Source organism: Hippocampus bargibanti, linkage group LG14 (genome assembly GCF_051943395.1).
Source record: "Hippocampus bargibanti isolate YZ-2025 linkage group LG14, ASM5194339v1, whole genome shotgun sequence".
Taxonomy (NCBI): Eukaryota; Metazoa; Chordata; class Actinopteri; order Syngnathiformes; family Syngnathidae; genus Hippocampus; species Hippocampus bargibanti.
This window is the reverse complement of record NC_142747.1, coordinates 12,537,681-12,551,093: the sequence shown is the minus strand read 5'-3', so window position 1 is coordinate 12,551,093 and position 13,413 is coordinate 12,537,681. Positions and strand designations below refer to the sequence as shown.

The 13,413-nt window shown below is 44.1% G+C and overlaps 1 protein-coding gene across 4 annotated transcripts in view; it reads left to right on the top strand.

The window, feature by feature from the left end:
• Positions 1 to 421: 421 nt before the first annotated feature.
• The window catches only part of ankrd13b (ankyrin repeat domain 13B), a 33,534-nt gene continuing 20,542 nt past the window's right edge, over positions 422 to 13,413 (top strand). For 3 of the 4 annotated variants that reach the window (XM_089013858.1, XM_089013859.1, XM_089013857.1), the window contains exon 1: positions 423 to 774. In XM_089013858.1, the coding sequence (XP_088869984.1) occupies positions 667 to 774 (108 nt within the window). In that variant the 5' untranslated portion in view covers positions 423 to 666. Of the gene's footprint in view, positions 775 to 13,413 lie in introns of all 4 variants that reach the window. The other variant, XM_089013860.1, reaches the window with a different exon arrangement.

Here is a 13,413-nt window from a genome sequence, read left to right as displayed (position 1 = left end):
TCCAATCCAATCCAATCCATTTTCATACATTCAATTGTCGATCGGAGTACTTGAATAAATCCAAGTAATATATCAGAGAATAATAAATCCAGGATAAGTAAACAGCTGTGGTGTCTGTTCCTGGGCGTATGAAATATTACGAATAATAGTGATGTACATACAAATGCTCTGGTCATGATGCTCTTTACTCATTCCGTGTACCGTGCTTGATCCTTCCTTCCCCTGCCTGCTTGGCACGATGGAAGGGGGTGGTGGGGGGGAGGCTTGGATCGTTGTCATACCATTCTGAGTGTTTGTTTATTATTTGTCCAGCTTATTTTGAGACACAAGTTCAATCACAGCATCTCGTTGCGCGGATTGGTTGACTATGAGCACATTTTCTTTTCGGCTTGTCAGCGCGTATCAGTCAGGGGGCGGATTTGAGGAGAGGGGAGAGTAGGAGAGATGTGTTACCGGAGTAAGCAGGGGTGGGAGAAAGAGCTGGCCAAGCGGGGTCGTTAAGAAATGAACGCACAGCCACATTTCGCCGTAAACCAAACCCCCCCGACCCTGGATGATGACAGCGGCGTGATCATTCGCTTGGTCGTCTAGCGAGCATAACAAACAAAGTATCCTGACCATCCACAGTGAAAACGAACGAGGAGGTAAAAAAAACTATGAACGAGCATGATTTCTGCTAAGAAAACTCCGGAGAAGAGTCGCTATCCTGTACACTATCTGGTGTGGCACAACAAGCACCGACAGCTGGAAAAAGATCTGACAGTCAACGAGGAGGTAAGATCCAAGAGGAAGCCTTTTTAAACACACATTTCATATTTTGTACATGGGCCTGATTCGTTATTTGTGGCGCCTGTTGGGCGTGTTTTGTGAAGGCGCTGGAGCCAGAGGAGATTTTTAATGAGGTGCTGGTGGAATCGTGAAGCGCTTCATTTACATGCTCAATAATTATTGGAGATAGTGGGCACTTGTGATGACATTCTTGGCTTAATTGGGCTCTGTTTTCCTTCGTTGTAGTGTATGTTATCTTCTGCTATATACTCACAGAGGTGGACGATGACATGCATTGAGTAGATCAAAACCCCAAATTAGATCATGGAGCATGAGACAGTCCAGTTGGGGCAGGACATATCCAATATTGTAGGTTTCCACAGAGTACACCTCAAAATATCATCTGTATAAAATCACATTCATAGTTTAGTTTATACAGCTTTTTTATTATTTATACTTTTATTTATGGTTTTAGTGTTCTAATGTTTATTGTTCCATTGTTCCTTTTGATTGTAAAGTGTCCTTGGGTGCTTTGAAAGTCGCTTGTAAATTAAATGTATTATTATTATTATTATTATTATTGCTGTTCTTTTACACTCAAAATGATTTAGAAAATGTTTTCACTTAGAAACAAAGAAAAGACAATGCATTTGTGTGGTCAGTGATTTGCATTGAATACTGTTTCATTTTCATTCACTCTCGGTGTCTTTATATAAGAGATACTTTGCAGCATAGCTTTTGAGTGCATGCATCAGTCTACCACACTTCTACACATTTTCCTACACATCGTGTACACAATGATCATAATCACACACGAAAACTATGAAGGTATCAATAGCTTTCAATTTTGAGCAAATAAAAACCCATCATAAAGTACCACCTGTTTTTTTCAGACAAGTCAACTTTACAGTAATATCCGAATACACTTTGTCCATCTTTATGCATTGGCTAAAAGCTAAAAGCCCCTATTCCCCCACCACCAAAATCACAAAATAATTTACAAGACTTGCCCCTCACACTGCAGAGTGGACGATTCAGGAACGATTGTGTTTGTTTTACTGATTTTCCATAGGTAGTAAAATATTTAGCCCTAAATTATGTAAAAAAATACCATTTTTATAATAGTGAAAACACGACACACATACACAGCAGTCACAGTGTTTCGTCAGATGTCAGATGAGATCAAGTTGTGATGACGCAGGAAGATAGGTAGCAAAGCTTCATTTCTTCTTGTTCCTCTACTTGTATGTAATCTATAAATATTCCTTTTCAAACAAAGTCAGAGTTTCTTTGGGGTTTAAAGTAGAGCTATTTATTGAGTGTGGCTTTGCAACAAGCAGGACAGTTCACATAGGCACAGTTTGAACTAGTCAATTCCACACTTTTTTTCTCACTCGTATTTGTCAAAACTAGTTGAGCTGCACAATTCAGAAATATGTGACTAATAAGTGATGAAGGGAAACTAATAAAATGTGTCTTTATGTCCTGTTTAAAAGACAAGTAGGCATGTGAAAATTAGTCTAAGGTTTACATTTATTTATTCCATCCATCCAGCCATTTTCCGTGCCGCTTATTTATTTATTTATTTCGTTATTTCTTTATTTTTTTAGTTATTTATCTGTGTATTACAAACTGTGTATTACACTTGGATTAAAAAAAACAGAGTTTTGATCAAACAGATCTATATATATATATATATATACATACACTTCTTTTAAATCAACCCTTGTGGAATTTATTTCTACTGTGCACTGGAACGCAATTTTTGATCAAAACTCTCGCGTATTTACAACAATCGGATACATGCATTATTCATGTTGAAAATCACTGTTTGGGCGGTTTTAAGCTGAAAACAAAAAAGGTGGGTGTTATCCACAAGAGACTGTTGCTGAAGAGTAACAAAGGTGATATGAGAGTAGTCTATATTGACGGATGTGCTGAGGAGAGAGGGGGAAAAAAATCTCAGAGATGAATCTTCAGCCGGGCTCTCCTGTGTAAATAACCAAGTTGGCAGAAGCAGCGGAAAAGTAAAAGCGGGCAACGGTTAAAGAAAGAAATAGACGAGCTACAAATATGGTGATGGGGAGAGAATCTGTCTGTCTTAAAAAGCACAATCAAGACTGATGGTTCATCTTAAGACCTAGCCGGGAATTGACCCTATGATCTCATCAAGCTCTTTCGATTGCAGTTTTTCATCCAGTTTCTCTTTTGTCATTGTCACTGTGTCACAGTGTAATTCAATTTAGCTCGCCGTGGACTGGTATGGAACATTAAACTGCCTTGTATTTTGATGGTGAGATGTGAAGATGAAATCGGATTAACTGTGTTTGCAATGTCATTAGCATGACATCACGCCATCAAATATTTTACGCATGGGCCAGCTTTTTACCAGCTTCCTGTGCTGAGCAGGTCCTGATAGATGACTGATTATTGTATAAATCCTTGATCTATTGTTCAACCAGTGGTGGTCTGTCAGGGCCTGCAAGGCCTTCTCTGTTGGCCTAAAAATATCAGACTCACAGACTAATGTGAATTATATTTTGTCCATGAATTCTTATCAAATAAGTCCAAATTGTCTTTCATCTTCCATTCATTGCTGTTACCCTGTTGTATTCGAGTATTTAACCAATCACATTTCAGCCATCATTTGTTACCAGGGTCAGAAATCTAGTTGTACGCCTTCACAATCAGTTCTGCAGGCAGAGGAGCATAAACATCAATGTCGATGAAATTGTTGCTTTAACCAATTAGAGTTCGGGTTGGCAACCCAAGGCCTGCTGGAAGGCGCTGGGAACGCCAACGTTTTCACAAACAATGATTGGCTGGTCACATGATTGGCGAGTCACTAGCCAATTATAGTATTACCAGCCCCTACTGATAAGAGCATAGTGGCCAGAGCTAGCACACTGTATCTGTAGCGATCTGCATAAGCAAATACTGCAGATTGATGTGTTGATTTAAATGTGGTTTTGTTAACCCACAATGGTGGAGGGAGGGGAAGATATTTGGTTGCAGATATACCATTAAAGCCATTTTCAAGACGGACTGTTCAAGAATAGATGGACATCATTAATTAAGAAAGGTTGGAGAGCCCCAAAGCTCGCAAAAATAGCAAATAATGTTGCAATTTTATGAGGTTACAGTAAAAATTTGAACAGTTTAATAACAGTATTTCTTAAAGGACAACCCACGTCACTTTTTTGTTTCTTAACTGACATCAGAAAAATGTTTTATAGCATCTAAAATACCCAAAACATGCAGTATGATATTTTTATTCAAATGCAAAACACCAATAAAAATGACTGAAAGTGTCCAAAATCTGCAAAAAAATGAGCATTTTCAGAAAGTCCCACCCCCAGTTTGTGACGTCACACCAAGACGTCTTGCATTGCTTGAGAATCAAAACAATGGCTTCAGTTCTGAAGAAGAAAGCATACATGTTTGCAATCGATTACAGAATTTATTCCATGCCATTTTGAGGCAACATTGCGGAGAAACGATCACCAGAAAAGAGGCCACCTCCGTTTCCACAGGCTGATAAATTCCTTATATGGAGCTTGGACACCCTCTTCTGGCGGCTTTTGGGTGCAACACAATGTTTTCAGACCAAACAATACAGCAAAATACATTGACATGATGGAAGGACTGCTACAATGTGTCTTTTTTTCGGTCAGGGGGCGTTCCTTTAGTGACATCACATACGGACTCGTGACCAACTCAAAAACAAGACAGCGCGAGTCTTAAAACGTAAAATATAGCTATATGCAGTGGAATCTTTTTAAAATACGCTCAGTAGAAGTCATTTGAAGCCATTTTACAAATTATGGACACAACTTGTCCGGAGACGTCGGTTGTCCTTTAAATTTTTTCAAGTCACAAGTTCCTGGCCAGTGACCTCCTCTAGTGGATGTGGAGTTGTGGAGGGATTTAGATGTAGCACTACTAAAGGCCTAGGAGTGACATGCATGACCTCCTACTGTGTTCTACAATCGACAACGTCGCAATCCTAATCCAGCATCGCCCTTTCAGTACCAGAACAATGCGCATGACTCCCACCAAAAAGGTGCCAAAATATGGTTAACATCACTTTTTTTTAGATGATTGGCTGATTGAAAACATCATATTTGGGAAGGGAGTCTTCACTTTACAAACAGTTGTAAGCATGTGTAATAGATATGTTTTAATGCAAAATTGAAGCTAATGGCTACCGAATGGAAGTAGTGCCCACGATACAACCCGTGAGGTGTTAATGGTTAATCAGCACAAGATTTATCCGCTGACCTAAGGGAAAAGAGCCATTAATTATTGCTCACAGCTTGTCTGTGACCGGTTTCTCCTCTCCTCCTCTCCGTCTAATGCCACCCTTCTTCCTTTATTGATTAACCCCAATCTCTTACTTTCCTTGGTGTAATGAAACCCAAATTCCTAATTGCAGCCGAGAGAAGCCACAAAGAGAAGCCAGTATGGTCTGGGGTCAATTTTAGTTAAGTTGCAGAAAGCTTTTCACAGATGATGACAATAACAAACTGAGGATTGATAGTAAACGATAAAAGCAGAATCAAATGAGGATTGATTGATGCAAGAAAGCAATCGTAGCAAGGAAAGGAAGTCAGAGTGGATTAAAAAAAACTGCAAATAAAAGTCTGGACAAGACATATGCTTCATGTGGGAGAAATCCATTTTTTTCTGCAATGGTGACCTTAAGAATATAGACAACCTCTCCTCCGATGTTTTTCTTTCCATTTGTTTGTGTGACCTTTCGTTTTATTAACTGTTTGATCAATTATTTGTTGATTTACAGTTTGTTTTTCTTACCCAAAGACAGGAGAGCCATATTCTGGTTGTTAAAACAGTTCATATCCACCCCTTTTGCTGCAAAGCAGAAAGGGTGAGCTGTCCTTATTCACTTTAGTTCATTGTTGTTCAGCTGCTACTCTGAAAAAAAGATGGATAGGAAAAAACACACATTAAAATAAACAGTTATGAGAAAATGTAAATGCTAAAAACACAACCACTGTCATGTAGTTTAACTACATTTTCAGATGAAGTTGAAAACACCATACCAACAATATAGTGAGTAACCTCAGTCTTCATGTTTTTTTTTTCATCTTAGTTTTACTCCCTTGTGCTTTCTACTCTCTTTGTGACAGCTTTTGTCACAATTTGCAAGGTAGTGGTGGTGGTGGCCACCAAAAAAGCAGGCAGGAGGAAGGAGCGGGGTGTATTTGACACATTGTATTAAATAAAATCAGCAGGAAAGAAATCTCAAACAACAAATTCATCAAAAAGGTCCAAAGTAGCAAACAAAACCATGAGTAAAACATGACTAGACAAAACAAACCCGACAGGGTGAAACAAAAATTGACCCGACTCTGAATGGCAATGCCAGGAGTCCTTTTAACTGCCACTGATTAAAATGACCAACACCTGTGCAGCTGCAAGCGGGGCCTTACAGTGCCACCTGTATGACACAAACCGAAATTTGACAGCTTTATTTCCTGTACGTATATGGTAGTTGTCCATGTTAAGCTCTTTGTTACAGCTTGAGCTGTTGTTAAAGTGCTGTATAAATCAATATGTATTGTATTGTATTGTATTGTATTGTATTGTATTGTATTGTATGTTTATTGATGAAGAGTATCACCTTATTAACACTGGCTCATTTTCAACATTTCATCATTTTTGGAACAAACACCCTCAGGAAAAAAAATATGTTTTTATTAGAAAATAGACACATGAATAATATTTGGAAACATTTTGAAGACCAACATCAAGAACTTGGAACCGGTCCTCAGCATCCTATGATTAATTATTGAGAAACCAGGGTAATATATTGCGCGCCTATTCAACTGAAACACTCTACAAGGATTGTTAGATGACAGAGCAGCTTGTACCCAGCCATGGCGCCAATTAATCTCGCAATTAGTCAATACAGTTTCACACAGTATATCAAATGTGCTTTTTATACTGTATTTTTATACTTTGCACTATGTACTGTTCTTTTTATGAAACTTTTATGTGCAGTTGTACATGTCAGTCTCTTGACATTTTCTTTTCTGTATAGAATACTTTGTTATCTTTTGACCCTCACCCTTTTCAATTTTGCTGCATTAGATTGCAAATTTCCCGATTAAAGGCATTCTGAATCTGATTCTGAATTAGATCAAATCCGGTATCATTATATACTTACTCTATATCAATAAAAAGATGTAAGAATAACATGTGTACCTCTCAGTGAGTAAAATAGACGCTGGTGTGAGGTCATATGGCAAGAAAGGAGTGACGCTTGTGTGTGAACATCTTAACACAAAATATTCTGAAATGTAGGTCAACTCTAAGTTCCAGTATTTTTTGTTCTTCTGTCCTCTGCTCCGCTTCGCAGCCCCCAAACATACGTAAATATCACATGCAACACTGTCAATGTATTCTTTGAGTTATCGTCCCTCATTAGCTGGAGTCATTTGACTGCCTGAGTCTGTGGCACAAATTAATAAAAAAAATCTCTCGGTCAGCACTTTCTTCCACAATGGGGGCCAGTTACAAACATTTGGGGAAAATTACCTTTTGGGTATGAATGCACATTTCTATAAATATAAAGTTAGGCATATCTATGTGCGTATACGCGTGTGTGCATTTTGAATGAAAGATTGATGCTGGCCTAAATACCTGCCAAGCTGCATCGGGCCATGAACACAGTGAGTGAGGAAAGGGCGTGGATGTGGTTCGGTGTGAGAGAAGTAGAAGATCCCAAAGCTGAAGATGCATATCAATAATGCAGTCTTTGAGCTCACCACTGAAATGGTGGGGGTGAACGAAAATGGACGATAGGAGAGGAGATATGACTTGGATAGAATTTGACTGTAAAGTAGAAGTAAGAAATCACTCAAAAGAAGAAAAGGTGGAAAATAAACACATCCATCTCTAAAATCTTTCAAACATAGATTCGTTTTCAGTCACTACATAGTTCTGTTGCTTGCTTTTCATATTGATCCCTCCCCCCATGTCATTTCTGCAGGTCGGTTATGTAATACTGGGTGGACATTTGCACTTAGTCCCCCTTAAGTTGTGCTCCTGTTATCATGAATGTCTCTCTGTGTCTTTGTTTTGTCATATTGTCTCTATGCTGTCATATTATTTGTTATTTCGGTTTTTTTTTTGTTCTTTTGACTTCAAGACGGCACCGCGAGAGTGGCTGCCTTTCCAGCAGCTCATGTATTTTGTTTTTCTACTTTCATTCCTTTCATCACTTTGCTGCTGTGAAATGTAAATTTCTCCACTGTGAGACTAATAAAGGCATATCCAATCCAATCCAATCCAATCCAATCATCAGTGTTAATGTGTTGTTGTGTGTGAAAAGATGTCTCAATCTGTCCGTCGTGGCAACCTGCAGATGTTAAGTTCACATTGAAACAATAACAGCCTATTAAAAGACATAAAGAAGTGATATCTCCAATGAGCAAAACGCAGATGGATGTTTGTCTCCCACCTTGCCAAGCTGAGGGTGTAACTGAGATTTTACACAACACGACAATTTGTGCCTTGGGGCCCTGTTGTGCTGCTCTCTATGGCTTCACATAAAGAATGACAAATTGATAAACCTGCAGCATTCAACCACATTGTGTGTTGTTGCTCTTGAATGTGCTGATAAAAATTGACCAAGGATTTGGGGTACCAAAGGATAACCTCTAAATACGGAATGACGGTGATCCAGTCCACCTTTCTAAAGTATAAAAAAGAGCACTGGGTTACGATGCCACATGCTAATCCCTTATTCAAATTAATGTGTTAGAACCTCGTTAAACATTGCCTGAACTAGTTTTTTTAGGAAGCAAAGCACGGTTGAATGAGTTTACCCTGACATTATCAAACACCAAATGAGAAGAGATATTATGAGCTTGAAGGCTTTCTTTAGTGGTGTTCATTTTACCCGGATTGGAAGCATAGGCCATATTTATAAAAAAATGTGCTTTATAGTAGATGGTGACACAAATTTTGCAGCATAGTTTCAAGTTCATGATGGAATTGGGCCATTGTGATTATTTGTATCCATCCATCTATTTATCTATCATATATTCAGAAGGAGAGATACAGTATATAGTGTAATTTCTATCTATCTATCTATCTATCTATCTATCTATCTATCTATCTATCTATCTATCTATCTATCAGTTAAAAATACATCTGCTGATGCACAAACTTGGACACATCATCAGTGTTGATTCCTAGAATCACTGGGTGTTTCGGGTCTTTCAACAGACACCCTCCTCCAGGCGACCCGACCGGGGTTTGCAAGGCCCCGGCCTGTGTCCAAGTGGCATGCTACTGCTCCACTGCCCCCACGGCTCTCCCCTCCTCAACCAGAGCCATCTGGTGGCTCTTTCTGCTGCCTCCACGTTGTTGCCTATGGCTCTTCTGCGGTTTGCACCTGTTATGCCCAGTATGCCATAGGCTTTGCTCAGGGAGTGGCTGGCAAATCCCCGACTGCCCACCTCCACCGGCATACACCTCGACCTCCACCCGTTCCTCCGACATTCCTCCACCAGCTCCTGGTACTTCTCCCTCTTCCTTTCCTGAGCCTCCTCCATCCTCTCCTCCCAGGGAACCGTCAGCTCCAGCAAGAAGAGTTGCTTTGTGGCCTCAGAGACCAAGATGATGTCAGGTCTCAACCTGGTCTGGGTGATGTGTGCTGGAAACTTCAGTTGCCTTTCCAGGTCAACTGTCATCACCCAGTCTCGGGCCGTGGAGAGCAAACCAGCAGAGCGGTTGCTTGATGTATTCAACCTTTGTCCTTCTTTAACAAAGTGAATGGACTTCGCAGTGGCTTGGGTGTAACGGCTTGCCGCAATCCCCTTGCTGATTGCTTCAGCGATGGATTTGAGGACCTGGTCGTGCCTCCACCGATACCGACCCTCACCCAGGGCCTTGGGGCAGCTGCTCAAGATGTGTTCCAGAGTCCCAAGCTTGGAACACAGGGGGCATGCTGGTGTTTCTGTGGTGCCCCAAGTGCACAGATTAGATGGGCTTGGAAGGACATCGTACACCCCCTGAATCAAGAACTTGATCCTCTGTGGGTTCCATGACCAGATGTCCTTCCAGGTGACACGGCGCTCCATCGCCTGCTCCCACTTCATCCAGGCGCCCTGCTGCCGCATGGCCACTGCTCTGCTGGTTCGTTCTTCCTCGACTGCAGCTCGGACCTCCTCCTGCACCAGCCTCTGCCTCTCCCTCGCGCTGGCAGAGTCATAGCGGGTCGCTGTTCGGCTCCCCAGTCCAGCTCTACCTTGCGCCACTGCTCCAACAATGGTCCTGTGCCTCAGTCGAGTTTCTGCACGCTCAACTGCCTCGGCTGCCCTCCATTTCCTCCCAGTCCTCACAACGATCCCTGCCCCGGACACTTTGACATCTCTGGATCCAGAGTACTGCAGATGTTCCCGTGCCCGTGCTACGATGAATTCCTCCCTGACTGAGCTGAAGGGGAGCCTGAGCTTGTTGATTTTCCCGTACAGCCCAATGCTACTTAGGCTGCGGGGCAGTCCCAGCCATCTGCGCAGATAGCTGCTCACTCTTCGCTCAAAACCCTCCACCACGGTCATGGGGACCTCGTAGATTAGCAGCGGCCAGAGGATTCTTGGGAGGATCCCATGCTGGTAGACCCAGGCCTTGAATCTTCCCGGGAGCCCAGACTTGTCCACTGTTTTTAACCAGCCCTCCAGTTCAGCGCCGGTTGCTTTGATGGACTCGCTGTCATTCAAGCTGCAGTTGAAGACCTTGCCAAGGCTCTTCACTGGCTTCTCAGACACTGAGGGGATCTGGTGTTGTCCCAGCCTGAACCGGAACTTGTCTGTGACTTTCCCCCTCTTTAGAACCAAGGACCTGGACTTTGCGGGTTTGAAGCTCATGCGTGCCCATGCCATGATGCGCTCCAACCCTTGGAGGATCCACCTGGCTCCTGGTACAGCTGTTGTTGTCACTGTGAGGTCGTCCATAAAGGCTCTGATGGGAGGTTGCCTTACTCCAGACTTGCTAAGAGGGCCCCTGCATTCTGGTTCAGCTGCCTTGACCAACATGCCCATAGCCAGTGCGAATAAGATGACTGAGATGGTGCACCCAGTGATTATGCCTACTTCCAGCTGGTGCCAGTCAGATGTCAGCTGGCTAGTGGAGACTCTCAAGCTGAACTTGCTGTAATAATCCAGGATGAGGTCTTTCACCTTCTGGGGTACATGATACTTCACCAGTGCAACCTCCACCAGTTTGTGGGGTATGGAGCCATAGGCATTGGTGAGGTCCAGCCATAATACTGCCAGGTCACCTCTACTTTCTCTTGCCTCTCTGATGAGCTGGGTTACCACGCCTGTGTGCTCCAGGCAACCAGGAACGCCCGGTACTCCTCCCTTCTGCACTGACGTGTCGATGTACTTGTTGCTCAAGAGGAAGCTGGAGAGTCTTCTGGCTACAATGCTGAAGAAGGTCTTGCTCTCCACACTCAGCAGGGAGATGACACGAAACTGGTCGATGTTCTCAGACCTCTCGTCTTTGGGTATGTATACTCCCTCCGCATACCTCCATGTCTGGGGGATCTTTCCTCTCCTCCAGATCACCTTCAGGGCCCTCCAAAGCCGATGTAAGAGCTTTGGGCAGTTTTTATATACCTTGTACGGTACTCCGCTTGGGCCTGGTGCTGAGCTCGACCTTGCTCCCCGCACCACTTCCACCACTTCACTTAGGCAAGGCTCCTTGAGGTTGAAGTCTGATGTAGGCTCTGGTGGTGTTGTCAGTGCATCGCATGGACCTAGCGGTTGTTCTCTGCTAGGGTCACTGTACGTGGCCTTGAGGTGGTTGTTGATGGCCTCCTTAGAGCAGGTAAGGTGACCAGCCCTCTTCTGACCAAGAAGCTGCCTGGTCAACTTGAAGGGATTGGCCAGAAAAGCTGTTCTCTTTCTGGCTCTCTCTTTCCGCCTTCTTCTGTGGAACTCTGCCCTCCTCAAGGTCAAGAGTTGTTTCCTGAGGATTGCTCTCAGGTCCGCTAGGCCAGCTCTCTCAACTTCCCCTGCGATCTTATACTGCCTCTTCAACAGCTTCAACTCTTCCCTCAGGCTCTGGATTTTCCTTGCTCTGCGGCATGGAGCATAGGCCGTTGGCGTGGGCTTTGGTGCCTGAGTTCCAAATCGCTCAGCCGCGATGTTCACTATGAGGGTGGTCATAGTTCTCAGCCGCTGGTCCACATCCCCCTTGGATGTCGCTTCCAGAACCTTGTCCACGTCCTCATCAAACTGCTTCCAATCAGTTCTCTTCGAGGATTGAGGCCACTGGATCCTTGGTTGGGCCGAAGGCGCTCCGCCAGGCGGAACTGTTGAAGCTTGCTGGCTTTGAAGGCTTTGTAGGTTGTTGGGAGGTGATGCCGTCTCTTGGGGGCTTGGGGTGGCATGCGAACTGTTGGCAGCGGGTGTTGATGACACTTGGAGGCTTCGGGCACTGTGGGTTGCCTCCGGGCCTGGCTCCTCCTCCGTCTGACCAGAAGTAACTTCTGTGCGTTGTGTCGTCACTGCCGCGGACAAACATTTCATCCTGCCTTGATGGATTTTCAAACCCTTCTGATTCTTGCAGGTTTTACCGCAGATGCACTGTACTGTCGTCGTCGTTAATCCGTTGTCCGGGTTCGTCATTCTTAGATCCGTCCTTTTGGGGTGCTCATACTCCCCCCCTCTCGGGCGCCCCTGGGGGTGTTTTTCTTTATTTATGTCTGTAGCTTGTTTCGGGTTCCTCCTCACGGAAGATAAGGTTTGGGCTGCCAACCCTCCCCTCCCCGGGTTGCCGTCTCTCCGGCTGTCCTCTGTCTCTCCAGATGTCACCACCCTTTCGTGGTCGTCAACCAGCCTTTTCCTGGTTGTCACTGGTACTCCCAGAAGTTTCAGTTAAAAATACATCTGCTGATGCACAAACTTGGACACATCATCAGTGTTGATTCCTAGAATCACTGGGTGTTTCGGGTCTTTCAACAGACACCCTCCTCCAGGCGACCCGACCGGGGTTTGCAAGGCCCCGGCCTGTGTCCAAGTGGCATGCTACTGCTCCACTGCCCCCACGGCTCTCCCCTCCTCAACCAGAGCCATCTGGTGGCTCTTTCTGCTGCCTCCACGTTGTTGCCTATGGCTCTTCTGCGGTTTGCACCTGTTATGCCCAGTATGCCATAGGCTTTGCTCAGGGAGTGGCTGGCAAATCCCCGACTGCCCACCTCCACCGGCATACACCTCGACCTCCACCCGTTCCTCCACCAGCTCCTGGTACTTCTCCCTCTTCCTTTCCTGAGCCTCCTCCATCCTCTCCTCCCAGGGAACCGTCAGCTCCAGCAAGAAGAGTTGCTTTGTGGCCTCAGAGACCAAGATGATGTCAGGTCTCAACCTGGTCTGGGTGATGTGTGCTGGAAACTTCAGTTGCCTTTCCAGGTCAACTGTCATCACCCAGTCTCGGGCCGTGGAGAGCAAACCAGCAGAGCGGTTGCTTGATGTATTCAACCTTTGTCCTTCTTTAACAAAGTGAATGGACTTCGCAGTGGCTTGGGTGTAACGGCTTGCCGCAATCCCCTTGCTGATTGCTTCAGCGATGGATTTGAGGACCTGGTCGTGCCTCCACCGATACCGACCC